The sequence below is a fragment of the Haliotis cracherodii genome, unplaced genomic scaffold, assembly GCF_022045235.1.
Source record: "Haliotis cracherodii isolate W230 unplaced genomic scaffold, xgHalCrac1.p SCAF_3, whole genome shotgun sequence".
NCBI lineage: Eukaryota > Metazoa > Mollusca > Gastropoda > Lepetellida > Haliotidae > Haliotis > Haliotis cracherodii.
This window is the reverse complement of record NW_027266286.1, coordinates 49,420,943-49,443,088: the sequence shown is the minus strand read 5'-3', so window position 1 is coordinate 49,443,088 and position 22,146 is coordinate 49,420,943. Positions and strand designations below refer to the sequence as shown.

The following is a 22,146-nucleotide window of genomic DNA, read 5'->3' as shown; positions in this document are numbered from 1 at the left end:
AATAGAAATGAATTCTTCGCTGTGTCAAATGAACGCTTGAACAAGTGTCAAGTGTTAACCCAAACACATACACGAAGCAATGAGCGTGACCAATAGAGTGAGTGAGTGAGTATGGTTTTACGCTGCTATTCAGCAATAATCAACAATGTCAAGGCAGGGGATACCAGAAATGGGCTTCACACATTGTACCCTTGTGGTGAATCGTACGCGTGTCTTCGGTGTGGCGAGCAAACGCTGTAACCACTAGGCTATCCCACAGGCCCATTGTGACCAATAGCTTCAGCAACAAACTATTTGGGTAAGATGACATACAAAATCAGCGAGGACAGGACACATCTTAAAAGCCATTGGTAACCCACACCGGGCCGTCCAATCTACTTTCAGGCTCCTGATAAGACATGACAAGAGTCATTTGTTTGCACATGATGATGGATATAACTATCTGTCATGTGTGACATCCTCATCACTTTAAGCGTTCGGTTTTTACGTAAAAAGAATTCTTTCAAAAGGACGATTTATCCTCAGGTTGTTTAATGTGTAAGGTTGACCTAGTTAGATCATCGAAAGAATGTTCAAAAAGATGTGCCTATGGCAATGAATCAGTGAGCAATTTCTTACTGTTGCATTGTCTATCTCTAATCTCTATCTCTAATACCCCGACCACATGCTCCTGTATACATATGTGTATATATTTGCTTGCGTGTGTAAATATACATACGTGAGTTTTCTTGTTAAGTGAACGCGTTTACTCATTTGTGTATATTTACACTAGAAGCAAATTTGCTTCATGTATGGAACAATTGCAAATGTAATTGTAAATTTGCACTGTGTGCCTTTGTTGTAATGTGAACGTTTATACCAACGTCAGAGGATGATCTAATTAATGTATAGGTTGATTTGCTAACACCAAACAAATTGTCAACAGTTCTGTATTCTGAAGTTGGCACTATTCAGTATACAGCAATACCAACTTTTTTGCGGACGTCCAGAGTTTCAAGGAGTCAAAAAATTGTGTAAAGATTTAATCGGTCACATGTTGCTTCATGCGAAGATTTCTAGATCTGTAAGGTAACTCTTTTTTCTTTCGACTTTGGAAAACAACCTATTCAGGTTGAAAGCCGTGAACAGACTGATTTGTATAGCTTACACCATTAACATATGATACCTTATTTACATACCTAAGTTAATTTTCATGTGAACGCATAGTTAATTTACATATACACACGTATGTATAGTTACACATGTGCAAATTTTTTTACGTGAGTAAATGTTGGGCATATGAACGGGGTATCAGTCAACATTTGAACAACTTACAGTGAATACACACATAACGACGCGAGTGCAAGAGGGGTTGGAGATTAACACCTCTTTGAATAGTATTTGAGTTGACTTATATATAGTTGTATATAAGGTTTTATCAGCTCAAGAAAGCAGCTAAACTCCAAAGTAAGATCGTAGACCTTCATCAGTTGGGTTTATTTCCCCGATCAGGGGTATATTGTTAACATATATACATGTAACGTCATAATCGAATTAGGGATTCGAATCCACGCCCGGATACACGCATTATAAGAATTATGACACACTACGTTCTATGTCTGTTTTGTCAGAAATGGAATAAATTTATTACCTGAGTGAGTGAAGTTGCAAATCACTTTTAACATGGTTGCAGCTACATTATGATACCTCGAGTTGACGTCACACTTTATCCCAATTATTGAATCTCAATCGGAGCTTCGGGGTAACAGGCAAACACTCGTACCACTTTCTTGTGTGATCGTCAGTTTGGACATTTTACCTTAGTGTACCATACCAGGAAGCCGGATTTGTATGGTCTTAAACTCTGCCACTGTCTGAACCCAATAACGGTAACCGCTCCGTGCTGGATGAAGGAACAAACCTTAATGTCCTCTGAAATCGAACGTGGGCAGGATGGCAGCGTACATACGGACATTCAGTGTAGAGTTCGTACTCGGCATTCCTAATGACTGTCAGTCACGTAAGATAACATGACAAAGTTACTCTCATCAGTCAAACGTATCGTCACCGGGAAACAGTGACGTCATAGAACAGGAAAGTGTGAATTTCTAACGCCTTTGTAGAATTTTGATAAAATAGCATTTAAAGTTTAAAAATGACAATTAAGACTCATTGTTGACTTTAAGAGGCATTTAACTTAAGTATCGTTTAAATATAATTAAAATACTGTCAAGTTTCCATTTGACATTTTATGGCAGGACAGAAGTGGGGTAAAGAAGACGTTTTGTCAAGGCCAGCGAGACAAAACCTTCATGTAGGCTATTAACAGAGAGATATAAACTCTCTCAACACCCATGCATGGTCACACTCGTTCTTGGCTGTCACTCATATCACGTAATGCATCACAGAAACGTCACGGTTTGTCACGATGATGCTAGGATTGAAACATACCGCCTCGGAGATTGGACGCAACCGCCCGTACCGGAAATAGTTTATTTATCAATGGGGATTTGGTATTAATATTCCCATTTATTAAATAATACAAATAAAACATTGGGTTGATGAGATATTTTCAGTTAGAACAATCCTTTAGGAATTGTTTACTTAAAAAGGATTTATTATGAAATATATTTTCATAAAAAGTGCATTAAAATGAAAGTGACATTAATGTAAAATTATTAATAAACCCCAGTTTTATGCATGCTACTGAATGTACTTAATATAAAGAAGATACAGTTCCACTACACCCTTAATTATAATAATGTCACAGTGTGACAGAGACGAATGTTCATGTTCATGTTGTTTATGTTCATGTCTTATTGATGACAGTCTAAATTGCTTATTATGTGAATGAACCAATCACGCCGGAGCGTCAGTTGACCCTGAGATATATGGTTCATCAGCAAAGTTACATCGTTAGACATACACATATTGTATATATTTACGTATATCACAATTTCTCCAGGCCCATTGCTTGTCATGTTGAATACTTATTGATGGGACACGAAGGCCACAGCCCCACAGTACAATTATTAACATAAGGTATATGAGTAATTTGTATAGAATGTATGATTAACAAAGGAGAGTAATATGCTATTGTGCCAGGGACAAGCAGGATACGCTCACCTTTCGCGAACACCTGGTATCATCACTATTTTAAAGGGATTCATAAACACATGCTTATGATATAGTCGGAATCGTACACTTGTCTCTGTTTTTTAAGATATTTCTTATGATTACAAATGTTATATTTGGGATAACACTTTCTCGTGCTTTTTTGGGTTGAGTCCCGTCCTGGATTCGAACCCACACTGGCAGAGTGAGGCACCTAATCGCCAGCACACAAAATCAGCGATGTAACCCACTCAGCCACCGAGGCTTCCACAAAAATGAAATTCCGTCAGCTGGTAGTCTAGATCACGTACTTTGTGTACCCCTCTGACAAGTGTAAGTTGGCACGGCTCCCATGGCCTAAAGCTATGAATACAGAGAGAAAGTACAACATGCCGATGGCACGTTCACGTTGCACATTTGAAAGGCGTGGCATGACAAATGGCCGTAAAGACTTTTGTTTTCTTGTGTTTTTCCTTTTTTGTTAATGACTGCTAACAAGTATGGCTGAAAACGCGTTCGGTATTATGGTCACGTGACCAGTTGCACGTGAAAAACCACTTTTGCCACTATAGTGCTGTGCACATGATTTTGATCGATTCACCTGCACAAAAACGGGTGTTATCTGAAGACAATACGTGGCTATTACTGTTTAAATACACAATAAGGGCCCACAACGATATCTGGTCAAAATGTTAAAATTTTAGGATTGTGAAGTTTTTAATTTGGTTCAGTATATTATGATTGCTGAACAACACTTTCCAAAGTAAAATGTCGTGTTGATAAATATGTACTGCCGGATGAGGTGAGGTGAGGTGAGGTGAGGTGAGGTGAGGTGGGGTGAGGTGAGGTGTGGTGAGGTGATACGTCGCGTTCAACTGCTCATAAATGACAATGTGTGTGGCTGCTTGTACTATTCCGGACTAATGTCGGTTTTATAGTGCTGACCTGATGAAATACCATGCCTCATTTTAACATGGATACCCCACTTAGACACAGAATACTTACCCCAGGTCGACAAGTCCTTGTCTTATCCCTGTGATGCGGAGCACCAGACAGGGAGACAATAAATAATATCATTTATCTTCTTTTGGGGTACGACACGACCGGACAGACTTTCTATAGCTATCCCCCAAGCCACGGAGGCGGTTTCTTGGAGAAGTCGTGTGTTTAGTTCTTGTGAAAAATCATCAGGATCAACATGAGGTATTCTTGTGACAAGGTGTACAAATGACATATTTCGATTACAAACAGCAACTTTCCAGGTAGAAACATGTATAAGCACGTGTAAGATGCTGACGAACAATTTGTCACCATAGTATAATCGACATAATCGATATGTCAAATTTCCCTTCCAGTTTTAACATACACTTTTGCGATTCAGTCGTTGCTACTACCACGTACCTATATAACCATATATACTACTCAAAATTTGATAAGGATCGTAGATATTTTTCTTAATAAAAATACAAAATAACTGCATAACTGGCAATATTGTGTTCAAGTGAAATCAAAAACGTCTCCAACACACTTGCACGTGCATTTCATGCCATGGGAAATGCGTTTCACATCACAGTTCATGCTTTTGCTACCATTGTACGATTTCCAATCAGGCAACGGTGTCTGATTCATTCTGAAACTTTAAACTCAATTGAGTGTTTACACTACGTTTATCTACGCAATGCCCACTCAACGTGTAAGGCGTCGCCTGACGACAGAACAACTGGGCAGAGGTATTGGAATGCTTGATGCTGGCTATTCACAACGTGACGTTGCCAATGCACTAAACGTCAGCCAGAGCGTTGTAAGCAGGGCCTGGTCCCGACAGCAAAATTTTGGTACAGCAGCACACCGACATGGGGGTGGTCGTCAGAGGTCGACAACCCAACGCCAAGATCATTTTGTGGCTCTTCAGGCACGACGTCATCCCTTCTGGACAGCAACCAGCCTACGTAACGACCTCCTGAACGCCTCGGGGGTGAATGTGTCCACTCAGACTATACGGAATCGTCTTCACAATGCAGGTTTCTACTCGAGAAGGGCATGTGTCCGAATCCCCCTGACTGTTCGACACCGGCGGGAGCGATTGGAATGGGCTGAAGATCATGTCACTTGGACCCGGAACGATTGGGTTCCAGTTCTGTTCACCGATGAGTCCAGGTATTGTTTGGACTTTACTGACAGGAGGCAGCGGGTGTGGCGACGACAACGTAAACGGTTCCATGATGCCAACATCAGTGAACATGACCGTTATGGTGGTGGTTCCATCATGGTCTGGGGTGGAATCAACAGAGATGGAAGGACAGATCTTCATGTCCTGGAGAGAGGAACAATGACGGGGGTGAGGTACCGGGATGAGATCCTCGATGTGTACGTCAGACCCTACGCTGGTGCTGTTGGCCCTGAGTTCATCCTGATGGTTGATAACGCCCGTCCTCATCGCGCCAGGGTGGTTGAGCAGTACCTTGAGCAGGAGACAATTGTCCGCATGGATTGGCCAGCGCGCTCGCCGGACTTGAACCCGATTGAGCATGTCTGGAACATGCTGCAGGTTGCCCTTTCACGCCGTAGAGCACAACCCACGACTTTGGCAGAGCTCGGACATGCCCTCGTGGAAGAGTGGAACAACCTTCCAATTGGGAACATCCGGGTGCTTATTGACAGCATATCTGGACGTTGTCAGGCCGTCATTGATGCAAGGGGAGGTCATACTCGATATTGACACTTCATCGACTAAGTGTAATGATGGACTATCCCTCATAACTGTGTAATTCTTTCTCTTGTTTGCTGTTAACATACCTGCCTTTTGGTGTATGCAGATTTCAAACATTCCATATTGATACAAGTTCATGCCGTTCATGAATTTTCATTCATAACATGATTAAACACGTTTCTGAGTCAGAGTCATGTCTTTTGTTATGTTTGTGGTAACTTACACACATATCACCTAGTGATCCTTATCAAATTTTGAGTAGTATATTATACTTTATCGTTTCAAAAATGGCTCCCACAGGAGATACCGCTTGGATTAGATCAAGCGATATCTACACTGTAGATATCGCTGCAATGAAATTACATCACAATGCTTTGCAGACCATTGTGACGTCACTGGTTACCATGACGTCACAATCAAATGACATCACTAATGGCTCTGCTACTGAAGCTGTTAGCAGTACTTTTTACACTGAAGACACTGCTAATTACTGTCTACAAATTGAAAAATTTGGAAGAATGATGTTGGATGATAAATAAAATCTCACCCTCGTGTCTTTTGATATCAAATATATCAACACTCGGTGAGATTCTCTATATATTATACTATATTACTATATATAACTACATTATACAAGTCCGTGCTACTATTCATCGTTAAGTACTCATTACATATTTTACGTCACTCATAATGTCTACGAATGTTCGAGTTGTAAGATGGGCGTTGTTTTAGCACGTTGCTAATTTGCAATAAAATGTATTAACGGTTTTGAAAAACATATGTCTAAATTCAGAAACAATTTTGCAGTATGGTAGAGCCTAGCCAGGTGACTAAAAGGCGATATATGACCTTACGTTGATCAAGGCTTACATGTCCACACTGTAGTATCACTGACTACCGAGCAAACCACAGAGGAATGTCGTGACAAGTGATCGCAAATCAAATACCGCTGTTAGTAACATGTATATCACTGTATATTTCGAGCACATGTATAGATGACCAAAAATAGATTTAGCAGCGTTTTGAACAATAATGCCCTCATATACATGCAACTGTGTCATTTAATGCGGGCGGAAAGCCTTAAATGACACAGAGAGATTGCATCGAAACCCAGTTTATCTTGGGGATATCGTTTTTATCGAATTCGTCCGGATAATCGATTTTCTGGATTAACTAGTAATAGCTTAGAGTAGTGTCCCCAGTTATAGACTAAGACCCGATAAAAGAAGGCGTTGGCTCACGTTTAATGGGGTCCAGATTAACAATGATTCACTGTGAAATCAAAGAGCAAGTGTATGGTGACGTTAGGTTAAGGATCATAATGCGAGCCAATGCGAATTGCTGATGTGTTGTGCTCTTTAGTAAAAGGGCGAGAATCACGTTAACACCATTGTCCATCTTTTCCTATATGATGCTTTGTCCAGGCGTGGGTTTGCGTCCAGTTCACGTCCATACACTTACAAATGAATAAATTGAAAGGATTTGCTTTTCTGATATATTTATTTACAACAATGTAAATGATAACATGAATGTATATGTCTCTTTGAGAGCAATCTCAGTGTCCATGAACACGTATCACAATTCGCTTCTTTACATGGAATATATACATATAACACACATTTGTATAGACATTTAATATGGCACTCACGTATAATTAAACTACGTTAAAATATGCAATGTTCTGCACCGGGCAACTATTGGACGTGGATTATGTCTGTTGATAAACTGATCATGATAGGGATGGTTTGACTGAGAAAATGACAGGGGCGCTTGTTTTCATGCTGCATGGACAATTTATGGCGATTTGAAAATAATGTATTTAGAAATTCGGGTAACTATATAAAATTGTTTGAATATCCTTTTCACCCGACCTAACAATGAAAGCAACCAGCTATAGCTACGGTTTCAAAAGTCACCTTTGAGATATAACATCTACATGTAGCTTGCTATATGAATGATGACTAAATACATAAAAAAATCGTTTTATGGTAACGTACCCGTGTAAAACTGCCATTTAAAACACGTCATATCTAAATATTATATGGTCACACACATGCAATCTAAGCATCTATGTAAAACATATATCTATGTAAAACATATATACCAAAAGACGAGTGCACACATGGTCTACACATAAGCTGTCTTCCATTCCTTTTCTAACTTAAACCAAACAAAAATACGAAAATTAAACTTCAAGTGAGATATAACACACTTACATGCCCTGAATGTCAAAACCGTGTAGTACAAAACACATCAAAGGTAGCCATCGAACGTACAATCTAAATGCGGCTTTTTCCTCAGAATGAGGCTTACATTATTGTGCTATATTTTGCATTTTTTTCATGCCTTGACAGATAACCTAAAGGAATATTGGTGAATCGCATGTTCTTTAACGTCTTTGGAGTAGTATATATCGTAAATAGTTGATGATGATGATGATGATGTTGGAGATTTAACGAGCGCTTCCGGTGGTGCCGATTTCGCACTCGGGTAACTGGTTGCCATGGCGTTAGAGTCTTGTGCATAAAGGCTATTCCTTTGTGACGTATGTAGGTCACGAGTTACTTTGTGAGTCGCTCGATGGCTTCCTATAAAATACGTCATTCACTTTCATCTGTTGTCGACCACCTGGGTCTGATTCTACATTAAGACGATCGTAACTCCTATATTTTAACAATCTTAGACTTACAAAAGTCGTAGCGCTAACATTGCTTTGTGGAATGAGACACTAGCCACTAGCGACCTAGGTATGCAAGTACTACACGTATGTTATCTATTTTAGTAGGGCATTTCATTGCTTCAATCCCATGTGGGAGCTCCAAAGTCCGACTAGAACTTCATGCCAAAAAGGCTTACGCTATTATGATATGTAAACAGTTTGTTATAAAGATTTGAATATGAGATGTCTGCTGTTTTGTTTTTATAATTTTCTGCCCAAGAATGTGCTCACGTAATAGGAACATGCTTCATCGTCTTACTCCAGTTCTACCTGCTGCAGCCAATACATTTCAAATTCTGATTTAAATTAATTTCATTATCTCAAAGTGAAGTTCATTTAAAACTTAATAACACAAAAGATTTATGCTCATCTCCGATCCAAATGTGAAGTTTACAAATTAGATCGTACGAATATAGGAAAGGCGTTTGACCTACACGTATATCTACACAAACCAGGAAAGCAGTAGAGTCTATCGTGGAGGTGTATATCATCCAAGTCATGACCACAGTGCAAAAACAGCATCACTAGAGGCATTTGTCGCTTCATCCACACGTGGATCTTAACCATTCCTCGCTGTTTGACCCTTGCACAATGTCCATCAAAGGAAAGAATTACAAATCTCGTAATATGAATTTGCAACCACTTAACAAATTAGTTAAACTTTTTTTTTATATCTCTGATGTGTAGATATCCCGGCAACCTGTAATTTATGATGGGTCTGTTGGATATATTAACCCATACTTAGGAATGGTTTGCCGTTCGTCAAGCAAGTTTAAATTAGGTTCGATTTCCTCTCTTTACATGGACATACTGGTGATAAAGATAAAGAACGTGAACGACACACTCACCAGTGTACATATAGTATAGCAAACGTGAAATGTTTATGACTCACTTTAAGGTAACAATGGCTAGAAAGTCGCAATAATCTGATGTAATATTTACCCCAACTTAATAGTGCAAGAAAATAATTTCTGTGTCTTTGTGCTGTGCTTGTTAAGTCGGTCTATATTCAGAATTGTAAAATTCCATCGTTGAGTGTAGCATCATTCTGTAGCTTCACGTGTATATCTGGCAAGATAACCCACCAAAGGGGAGATAACTCGCGGGTTTTAGTAGCGCCTGAGTCTATGCCTGTGTCTCCAGTAATTGGGTAGGGCCGGTTCTGTGCTTGGTGGGGGTGCCTTGTACTCCACGTCACAGAATACACACATGAACACAGCGAAACACACCCAGTCTAAACACAAGGCCGCGACGCCAAATGGAGGTAGCCAGGGCGCGGTGCACAAACGCCCGATAACTCTGGCTTGCACAACAGACACCAGGATGTACATGGACCCTGAAAGTACAACGGTGATGGGGGTCATATTGCAGTCAAGGATTCATTAGGATATAAGTAGGCAGATATTGTGTGAGTGAATGTAGTTTAACCACCCAGCCAGCACTGTTCCAGCTTTATTAGCGCCCTGGACAAAATGGGCGAGGCCAAATAGTGGATATTAAGCAATGATCTATGCCGTCGGGGTTCTATGACAATCAACCAAGTCACTGATCGCCCGATCCATTTAGTCCTCTCTTACGACAATCATTGGCTATTACTTTAGGTCTATCCTAGAAGGATGTTCCTTCTGTAGATGATGCACTCTTTGCAAACGTGTTGCCAAAAGGATATTCACAAGCTATTATAAACGTATCATTTTGTATTGGCCTCACTGTTAACATGTGAAAAATGTAAGTTGTGAGCGATTAAACGTTTGTTAACGATGCAGTCAGCAATATAGAAGGCGGCATAAAATACCCGTGCCTGGACTAGTGAACTTGTGACTTAATGCATGAGCAACGATCCACGCCACAGGGTTCATGGGCAACAGTCATAAGAAAATTCGAGCCCCATCAACAGTTACTGGAAACCTTGTCTGGCCGTATATCATTTTCAACAAAATGTTTTTTGTTTGTTGTTTAACGCCGCACTCAGCAATATTCAAGCTATTTGTCAGCGGTCTGTAAAGAATCGAGTCCGGACCAGACAATCCAGTGATTGACATCATGAGCATCGATCCACGCATTTGGGATACGATGACATGCACCAACCAAGTCAGCGTGCCTGACCGATCCCGTTAGTCGCCTCTTACGACAACCATAGTCACCTTTTACGGCAAGCATGGGTTGCTGGAGTCCCCGAAACTTCACGGGCGACAACATCTAATATGTGTCCCTGGGTTGATTCCCCAAATTGGTGCAATACGCGAAGCCGATTTTTGGTGTCCACCGTCGTGATCACAGGGGCAAGAATAAGATATGCGGTTCCTACAAGTGTCTTAGTAGTATATACAATGACAGTAAATACATTGGTAAGGACTGTTTAAATTGTTTCTATATGTTTGGGTCACAAGCTCCAACAATATTGCTGAAAGTAAACTTTTATTTTGCTTTTAGCAAATTTCCTGCAATATCACGACGGGGGCACCAGAAATGGGATTCACGCATTGTACCCATGTGGGGAATTGAACACGGGTCTGCAGCGTGAAAAGCGAAAGCTTTACCCCCTAAGTTACCCTACCTCACCTCACGTATAAGGCAAAAGAACTAACCAGCCACTATATGCACCAGTGTCAGGAAGAAGACAGCACCAAGGATCCACCACAGGTCGTCCACGACCTTCTTGGAACGAGCTTTATGGTTGATACGCCGGTAAAAAGACAACAAAGATGGAACAAGGGAGATTACTCCTCCAAGTATCAGGTAAACCGGAAGGAGAACCATGTCGGCGCATTCGTTCATGTATACCCATCCTGGCAACAGAGATGTATAAATGATGACGTTTTATTATATGCGTTTAATGTAGATTAAAACAGTAAACACGAAACCATGAGGTCGAAAACACGTTGCGTCAGAATACGTTGGGACAGTAAGGACATTTTGACAAAATAAGGGATTATTCCCCCCCCTAAAAAAATAAAAAAAATAAACAAAAATTAAAATAAATAAATAAAATAAATAAATAAAAATAAAATTAAAATAAATAAATAAAAAAATAGAAGAGAGGTTCGGAATACAGAAATCTCATTGGGAAAACCAGGGGTCGTAATGTTGTAGTTCACGGAACACAACATGCGAGATTTTCAGAAATCTTTAAAAAGTATGTGTGTCTCTTCATAATACATATGCTATGCTAATCGAGTTTTAATTGTGAATACACGCAAAGCATGACAAAAAGATGACAAAAGAGGTAAAAGATGTTAATAATTGTTTTGAAACGAATGCAAACAACTCGAAAACAACTCATGATTAATGCTTGATCGTGTTACATTGTATATTGTTCAGTGTTATTTAGTCTGAGATATGCATTCTCATTCCACTTATTCAAATGTCTAAACAATCAGTGTATTTTTATGAAGGAATGGGTTATTATATTCTATGTGAGTGAGTGAGTAGGGTTTAACGTCGCTTTTAACAGTATTTCAGTCATATCACAAAAACACACAGCTCTATGTTGAGAGACGGCTCGGAGTCGAAACCCACAAGCACGGGTACAATTAATTGGGATAGATGTGATATTTGACCCCGACATCAGGAAATTCTCCAACCATTTGGCCACACGTTCCGTCACTTTGAACAGGCATGGGAGAAACTCACAAAGCGATGCAGAAACTCACAAAACTGTTGAATCCATGCGACGGGGCATATTCCCGGCAGACATAGGCTCATTATCAGAGCCAAACTTTGGATGTAAGCTCCAAAGCCATTCTCGAAAAAGCAATCAAGGTATATAAATATCGCACTATATTATTCAGAATGTCAACACAAAAGGCATTTCACCCCAACCTATGGAATTTGACAACCGGACGTATATCAATAACACCTGCCATCTTTGAGGGCACGCAACTTCTTTCTAGGTGATTTATCATTTGTTTTGCAAGGTGATATCTTTTTTATCCTAATACATTATTCTTTTGGACATGTGATTTTCAACTAACTGATTTGGCGGTTTATTGCTGAAGTCCGAAGAGAACCCCACGTCTGGCAGGGTTTAGAGCCTCCGTGCTTCTCTAGATTACAATTAGTGAGTGAGTTTCATTAATTTTATGGCCACATAACCAGAGAACGTCATTAATTCAGGCCGTGTCAATCAAACCAGTGGTCGATAACATGAACATCAGCCCACGTCAGCAATCAGGGGTACGAAGACACTGAGACAGGTAAATTATTGGAACAAGCGGATCCTACTCTGAGTCAGCTATTACATGGGGTATACGTATTAGATACCTATTCTGCCCGTTTGTTTGTTATGTGTTTGCAATATTCCAGCTACATGACGGCTGCCTGTAAATAATGGAGACTGGACCAGACGATCCAGTAATCCATATTTTGAGCGACGATCCACACCGTCGGGGTACCAGAACACGCTCTTAACCAATTCACCGAGCATGGCCACCCGGCTCAATTGGTTGCCTCTCCCGACCAGCATAGGTTGCTTGGGACCTATTCTAACCCCGAATCCCCACGTGGTTTCCGGAAATGTACACTGGGTAAATATTTGAGAAATAAAAGAAAAGTGATTTATGCCGTCCATCCACTTTTGTATATGTAAACGTTAGAAAGTGTAACATGCTTAATAATGAACGACACTTTGCACAGCTTATAATGACTAGGCCACCTGTGTCCACAACACGGCGACAATACACATTGTACATGTTGAGACTACCAAAGTCTACTCTGTTCGACGTGAGCGGATGTGTTTTTACGCCGCTTTGTACAATTGTTGTATCCCCGAGTGTCAGCTTGGAAGTCCGTAGTGGTGAAGATCTTAGACGTTACCACTTGGTAAAACCCATGAGCTGGTATGGTGTTGACAAACCATGAATCAGGATCAGTCGATTTTGGATTCAAACCCTCGATCATACAATTAGGTTTCTGGTACGCCTAAGACAAGGGACTCAAAGTAACTAGATGTATACAGAATAACAACATGTAAAGATTAGTGTTGCAGTTGAAGGGAATTATGAAAGTAGTTATAATTAATTATTCGCTGTACAATAAACATCACGATTAACATGAAATCTCCATTAATCTAAAGGATAACGGTCCTTGTTGTTTGTAAATCCTGACCTAGAAATGTGGAGGTCACATTCTTAGCTATGACATCACATGTTCGTGATGACGCACACGTTTAAATCGAGGACGCAATGTGAATGATGGACCCTCATAATGAGCCCTGGCCATATGACCTCTTGCTTACATAACCCTACCAAAGAAGGCAAGGTCGAATATCTCGGTGTGGTTCAACATGCTCTTTGTCGTGGTCTTGTACAGACTGATTTATGAAACTTTCCCCAATCTTCTGGAAAAAAATATAATGTTCCTTTCCTCGGAAATACGGGCTCCCGTTACTACGGATGACTGCTTAACCCCGTCAGCATTAGAGATGTGTATGTGTACATATGTGAACAGTTGTAATGAACACGATTTTAAATAGGCATTGTCCATGTGTAATATTATAGCGAGGTACTAACACTGCAACGATATTGTTGTAAGAGTTGTATTATCCGCGCCATCGTTGTTACTGACACATGCCGACATGCAGCAATACGAATGAAATACTTTTCAAATCGGCGTTTACCCACACACTTATTGACTCACTACAAGAGTAGCCCAGTTGTCCAAGGATCCGCAATTCACTGTGCAATGTTACGTCCCTTAGGCGTCCAAGAAATGCGGATACTAATCAAGTTTAGCCTTGATTATGTTTCTCGGCACCTCGTGATATAACGGAAATACCGTGAAATACTATTAGCGAAGCGGAACCCAATCGAGGACCAGAAAAACCAGTGATTGACACCACGAGCATCGATCTACGCAATTCGGATACGATGCCAGGCATCAACTATGTTAGAAAGCCTAACCCCACGATCCCGTCGGTTGCCCCTTACGAAAAGTTGGTTGCTGAAAACCAATTCTACAACGGAACTTGACGGGGGCCGAGGATGGTGTGCATGAACAATCTGCTGAAATGTCAGATATCGCTCTGAAAAATATCAACTTTGGCTGTACTTTGTTCTTGGACTTGTGCCAACTACAAGTCATGCGTACGTGCACAGTATTAGTGCACTGAAGTGAAACACCCCTTGCACCGATACAATACACCTTACAGTGAATGCCGACGACCTGACATACCAATAAAGGCGTTTAAGGGACACGAGATATCCTATCTATTGATCGAGGACTGACTCAGCCTGTAATTCGTTATGCAGATAAGCCTACTTATGTAACCTACTTAGCCAACCACGGCAACACTTGGCGTATTGCTGAAGCAGTGTGGCATGCTGACAGTATCAATATGTCACTTTCGAGCGTGTACATTCATCACAGGAAATATTTCAGAACAGTCGTCTAAGACACCACGATTAGCAGTGCAGAGCTGGACATGTCAGAAACCGAAGATCGTAGGTTGTAATCCTAGATTCGCTCAGATTGTCAGCACCATACACGTGCTCGTGAGTTTCACCAAAGTAGTAAAGGTCCAAGAAATGCATCACTACGGGCTTTCCCCTCACTACAAGCCGACGCGGCATGATATAACTGAAATATTGTTCAAAGCGGTGTTAAGGCAACTTACTTACTCAGAAGAATTCCACATCAGTAACCTGCCTTAAGGATATACATACTTACATGTATATCGGTAATACATCAATGACATACGCAGCAGTTTGGTTATTTATGAAAACGCAATTCAATTACATTAAGAGTAGATTACATTGTGACACAAACCAATGAGTGAGTGAGTTGGGTTTTAATGCCGCTTTTAACAGTATTCAAGTTATATCACGGCGTGTCAGCTTAATGTGGGAGGAAAGCCCAAAGTGATGCGGGTCTCAGACGTTTACCACTTCGGTGAAACCCACGAGCACGGGCATGGTGCTGACAAACCTAGAAACATAATCGGGGCGAACCTGGGTTCGAACCCACAATCATAGGTTTCTGGCGTGCCTAAGGGACGCAACTCTGCACAGCGAATCGCGGCGCCTTAGACGACTGGGCCACCCGTGCCCCCCACACACCAATGAGAAAGGATTTTTACGTAATCTCCAGTTAATCTACAGTGAAACCTCCTTTGTCTTGATAAGACCTTCAGGAAGATGCAAGTGTGTGCTGTCGACAGTATCCTTATTTACTCAATGGTCTGATATGGAGTAATACAATTCGATATATTGTTTTTGAGTTAAAGTGTTTTATTTCTGTATCTTTACAACTCTGCCGAAAAATGAATTTTTTATTATGTACTGACAAGAAGATGACTAGTTAATATACCAGAAACAAAGATTACATGGATGCCGTGTACACGGCATTCTGTGATAAAGGGACTAACAAATGTAGCCAGTGTGATGATATGGCACACTTTAACAAATGTGGTGATATAGCACACTTGAACTAATATGGTGATATGGTGCGCTTTACCCAATGTGGTGATATGGTACACTTGACCTCATATGGTCATATTGTGAGCTTTACCCAATGTGGTGATACTGTACATTTAACCTAATATGGTGATGTGGTGCGCTTTACCCAATGTGGTGATACTGTACATTTAACCTAATATGGTGATATTGTGAGCTTTACCAATGTGGTGATATTGCACACTTACCCCAATGCTATGACATGGTGAACTCTGGTGAAATGATGTATTTTACCCAATATGGTGATATGGTGCGATTTACCTAATGTGGTGATATGGCAGACTTAACCATCATGGTGATATGGCGTACTTAGCCCAATGTTATGATATGGAACACTTAATCCAATGTGATGATATGGTGTACCTTAACCAATATGGCGATATGACACGCTTAAACCCAATGAGGTGATATGGCACACTTAACCCAATTTTGTGCTCTGATACACTTTAACCCAATGTTGTTTTACGACACACTTAACCTTGATGTGGTGATATGGTGTGCTTAACACAATAGGGTAATCTGGTGCACTCCTTGCACAGTGGTATGGGCTATTTTATCAAATGCTTGTGGTTTTACCCAATGCTACCGATGTGATATAGGCTGTATTACCCAATGCTAGCGATGTGATGTGGGCTATTTTAGCCATTGCTTGTGCTTATGAATTACTTTACACAACATAGTGACATTTACTTCAGCGAAAGGCACGATGTCGCGTATTTTACAAACTGCTACTGTAATGACATGCCATACTCATTGTCCAAATTTAGGTTTAACAAACAATGTGTAATGTATATCTTACATGTCTTAACGTGCCTTAAAGCAATGAACAAGAAAAAGAGGCTACAGTATACCAACCTAAAACAAATTTAACGATTCCAAAGAGTCCAATGAAGATCACACATCCCACTGCAAAAAGAAAAAAGATAGTATTCAAATAAAATAGGTTTTACGTATATATAACATTCATTACTGTAAGGTCTCAATTAAATAAGTCATTTACTTCAATCAGTGTGTTTCTAAGAATAAAATGCATATATTTTCAGCCTTGTTTGTTTTGTTACCATGTTGCGGACTGGCCTATAAGCTACTGAACGATCGATGCCGCAAGGCACATCATACCAATCAGCTTTTTTGCGCTTTAAAAATTATTTTTTGTCGATCAACAGGAGATGGACGACTATTTCAGAAAACTTGATTGAAAATCAGATATACTTACGTATTGATACTCGTTCCACTAAACTGGCCTTATCAGAAACCTGACAAAGAAAAAGACGTAAATCATAGATTCATACAATTTCATTGAGCCTTTCGACTCTTGCTCAAAAGGTCCCGTTAATATCCGGAGTAAAATAGATCTTCAGCAACCCATGCTTGCCGTAAAAGGCGACTATGGTTGTCGTAAGAGGCGACTAACGGGATCGGGTGGTCAGGCTCGCTAACTTGGTTGACGTATGTCATCGTATCCCAATTGCGTGGATCGATACTCATGATATTAATCACTGGATTGTCTGGTCCAGACTTGATTATTCACAGGTCGCCGTCATATAGCTTGAATATCGCTGAGTGCGGCGCAAAACAACAAACAAACAAAGTTACTGAAAAGTTGTTTGATCAAGATTACAACATTCAAGGCATCAGTAAAACTTTCAAAAGATTTTAAGGTAGACACGATCCGAGGAGGACATTTCAAAATTTGACCCACCAGTGACCAAAATGATGTGCGATTGTATTCCATATTTTGGCTTGTACCATACATTCCCGTATTTCTCAGGTGAACATCTGACTTGTCTCCTAAAGTAAAAGGTTATAAAGCGTTTGTGCCTTTTCATTACTATTACTCTTGTGTTTTGAATAATTTCTTCCCGGTTTTAGGAAAGACTGTTTGAAGTCTTTTTGAAAATATAAGTAACAATTATATTACTTTGCATGTGGCTGTAATTGGTGCCACCGGTGGGACAGGATACGCTCACCTTTGCGCAACCATCTGCTTGATGGTGATTCATGAACCTGATATCGTCGGAATCGTACATTCGACTCGGTTTTTGACAGAGAATTCTTATGAATAAATTAATCTTGAAGGGTTGTGTCGCTTTTATTTATAATGATTAACTCTAATCCGTTTGATTTAATGTCAAATGTAATTCTATATATGTCCCCGACGGCACAATGCATTCGTTTATCTAACACTTACTTCGACAAAAAGTGGTTTACCCCAGTAAACAAGTGCGTTACCAATGTCATGTCACACACCCAGATCCAGAGGCCCCTGCGTTCACAAGTCTATCTAAATCTAACGGATCAACCGTTAAATGTAAAGCAGATATTTTATGCCTACTATGTCGTGTGGACTAAGATTGTGTTATATGTTATCATTTTATGCACACATACCCCGCTGAGTTTCTTTGACAAATTCTGACTTGAACAACAAAAACGGGATTGGAAAGCTCCCAGTTTATGATTAATATATTTACATGGAATACCTTTATCAGACTGTTGGAATATGTACATATTTTATTACACACATTCTTCTGAATTGATATATGTTAATAGTCATTTCAACCCTTAAAAGACTTTTCTACTGCATGTTCTCAATATGGGTTACAAATACATTTGTTTTCTAGTTTCTAATTGCCATTGTGGAATGATTCTTCATTACGTCAGAGGAAATTCCACATCAAGATCAATGCATGTATCAATTACCCTACAGAATATTAAAGGATTTCTTTTATAGATACTGAGTGTATTGAGAGAATTGAGTAACATGATTAATATTTTTGTTTTTATGAAATCGCTATTAAATAACAAGAATCACTAAAGGAAAACTAATTTATAATTTTAGTTATATTTTCAAATCGAATCTGAACAGTCATTCATAAAACCGTGGAGACATTTTGCTGTATTTAACACGCAAGAGTAAAAGGCACGGAGTGGAATGACTTTATACTCCTTAACACAACTGGAGTAAAACCCACTGCAGATTGGGTTGTAAAACGTATTGATTGCGTCCAGACAAACCAGGTCGTCTATACTTTAACCACAGAGGTGAACTATTCGTGTGTGCGTATAGACAACGTATTCACAAGTGCACACTACCGACTGTCAAGTCGAGATTTAAGGATATGATCTTATCCAACATTGCAAAGAAGGGATCAAATTAGCATGGATCATTATCGTTTCTGTGTTAACTGGAATATTTTCCAGCTCCTTATTTTCAAATATTATATACGCGATTGATCATCGTGGCGTGCAAGTTGAGTCCTTTAATCGCTTTGGACTTGTTAAACACTACGGCGTTCGTGGTAGAAAGAATTTTGTGAATGTGTCAGGGTTGGGGGTTGCCATTACATTGTCATATGCTCGTGAGTGCAACCCTCCTGAGGAAAAGAACATTTTGTGATCTTGGTGTATTTAGCTGATACAGTGTAAAGAACAGCGAACTGTAGCATAATTTACCATATGTCTGCTCAAAAGATAACTCATTATTACATATAGCTATTATGGGAAAATGTAAAGTGCCGCCATGACTCTATGACAACATACAACAAATTATGAGTTACTTTGGACAAATCCACACGTGAAATATTCCAATTTGAAAAAGGGATAACGACTTGTCAGTGCATATCGTTTTACGATATTTTTGATATATTAAAATATGAAGTATACTGCAGGATATGTACATTGGGACATATGTTATAAGGTATGGTTTTATGAATGGCTTGTCAGAATGCAAGGCCACGTCTCTTGGCGAGACTCTCTGATTGCTTCATGTTAAAAATGATGCTGGTCCGGACTTCCGTAATCCATGGTTTCGTCATACGGGTGATTTAATATGATATGTACATTTGTATCACCCGATTGGATATGGTTTCACCGTTGTGATTCGGTTCAGTATGAGAGCGTCACTTTGTATCCCAACCTGCTCATGGTTAATACACGTGAGCCGGTGTAGTTTCAAATGGATGAAAATGTGCAACAATGCTTTTCCTCGACTATATTTATTTGGGTAAAAATATGAAAAATCCTTACTGTGCATATGCCTTTAACGTATATACATATTCGGGTTTACAATGGGTCTATCATTATTAGATACTGATAGTTCAAAGTAGACTGAAATAATCTCAGTTGCATTAATACTATTTCTGAAAAAAGGTTAAACGTATATCTATATCTAACTACTCAAAACGTGATACGTGAAAGATACATAGGTTTTCAATATACAGAAGAAACACCGTTGGCCCAGAACATGCTACACCCATCGGTACAAATCCAGAGGAACATGACCCAATATACAGAAGAAATACCGTCAGCCCAATACATACTACTCATTATCGGGACAAAGACAGAGGAACATGACCCAACATACAGAAGAAACACCGTCAGCCCAGAACATGCTACTCCTATAGGTACAAAGACAGAGGAACATGACCCTATAACGAGAAGTCGTTAATCCGGACAATCTTACTGGGTACGGATCCGCTAGGGTTAACGGTGTGTTATTGTATATGAACATACAAATGTACTTACTACTTTACATTTTCCCTATAACTTTATTTCATTTCATTCACAGTGTTCCAGTCTCCGTTATGGATATCGACCTTCGTCAGTAGGATCTTGTAGAATCAGACAAGCCACTTAAGGGGCGATATGATAGTATACATGTTCGGTGGTGAGGTGAAATTGGGTTTAACTTGGCATTCAAGAGTATTGCGCTTATATACCCCACTCAGACACTGTATACTGACTCCGTGCCGACCAATCCTTGTTTTATCTCCTCAGTGCCGAGCGCCATGTACACATTTTTAATTTATAACGTCTGTTGGTATGACGCGACGGGGGATCGAACCATCAACTTCGGCTCTCCGGGCAGACTCAGACCGGACTTGTGTGGGACCAAAAATAAAGTTCGATTTATACAGTGGTCCGGATTAGTGATATTTCATCGGGGGGTGGGTCTTTTGCTGTTATTATACGAAGACAACGTTCGCATCCTTGATCCGGTATTTAGACTAGCCAGAGTTTTTGGTTTTGACATATTCCAGTATCGGCAGGTTCAGTTTTCAGTGCTCGGGTAAAAACTAAATCTAAATTCCGATGAAACACAGTAGCACGCCCCAAACACATAAATAGTCGGCAACCTTACCGGGGAGACGTCGCCTTGATCATGAGTCAATAAGCCATGTGGTGGGTCAGATCGCTATGCATGGCGTTAAGTGCGCAGTATTACAAGCCTAATATTAAACAACATACTTTGTTATGAGAACATGGTAACAACTACAGCAATAAAGTAACTGAAGTTAAGACAACCCAAGTGTTTCAAGCATGGAGTACGACTATTTAAGACCAAACCTAAGGTATTAATGTTAATAGGAGAGATTTAATAATTTGGACAAGATTATTGCACTTATATAGCGACGTGCATGCACGTGTGTGTGTGTGTGTGTGTGTGTGTGTGTGTGTGTGTGTGTGTGTGTGTGTGTGTGTGTGTGTGTGTGTGTCTGCTTGTACTAGACCGGACTGATGCCGATTTATAGTGCTAGCACACTGAGATACCATGCCGCAGTTTAACATGAATACCCCACTCAGACACAGTATACTGACTCCGAGCCGACCAGTCCTTGTTTTAGCCCCTTAATGCCGTGTGCCAGACAGGGTAACAACAAGTACAATCATTTTACGTCTTTTGGTATGAAGCGGCCGGGGTTCGGCGTGACGAGCGAACGCTTTAACCACTAGGCCCCCGCAGAAACTGGGATGTTGGTGTAACTGCGAAAAGGGTAACATTGGAACAGGAATATTAAACAATAAAAATATGCTTGCATTCTGATAATCAGAGTTTACAAAAGATTAATTAATTAATCGATCATGGTACATATAGGTTAAGAGTACATTCACAAACATAAGCCGGGAAAATGCATACTGTCACACTTGGTAGTACTGTTATATCCAACACAGGAGCTTGTTGCGTACCTTAACCCTAGCCTGTTGTTCTAACTATAACTGAAACATATGCACACATTGTAACTAGCATATCTTGATATTTTACCGCGATGTTTCCACAATACTTACCATTACTGTGCCGTAGGACTACATGAAGCTGGGATATAAGGAGTACACCTTCCGTCAGTTGTCAGACAATCATTACGGTACATATACACCTTGCCTCGACAGCCACC

The 22,146-nt window shown here is 40.1% G+C and overlaps 1 protein-coding gene across 1 annotated transcript; it reads right to left on the bottom strand.

Moving 5' to 3' along the window:
* Positions 1-7,307: 7,307 nt before the first annotated feature.
* On the bottom strand, positions 7,308-22,146 carry LOC139474315 (uncharacterized). The gene is made up of 5 exons (XM_071257279.1): positions 22,040-22,146; positions 17,190-17,229; positions 16,829-16,879; positions 11,111-11,311; positions 7,308-9,858 (listed from the first exon to the last, which is right to left on the bottom strand). Exons 1-5 carry the CDS (start codon positions 22,040-22,042, stop codon positions 9,632-9,634), a joined length of 522 nt encoding a protein of 173 aa, XP_071113380.1. The 5' UTR covers positions 22,043-22,146; the 3' UTR covers positions 7,308-9,631.

What these genes read in the sequence shown, in the direction of transcription:
- LOC139474315 (XM_071257279.1), bottom strand. An exon ending in AATCGTTAAATTTGTTTTAG is followed by an intron (nt 11,312 to 16,828) that starts GTTGGTATACTG and finishes CTCTGTTGCCAG; the next exon opens with GATGGGTATACATGAACGAA. An exon ending in ACTGGTGCATATAGTGGCTG is followed by an intron (nt 9,859 to 11,110) that starts GTTAGTTCTTTT and finishes TTGTACTTTCAG; the next exon opens with GGTCCATGTACATCCTGGTG.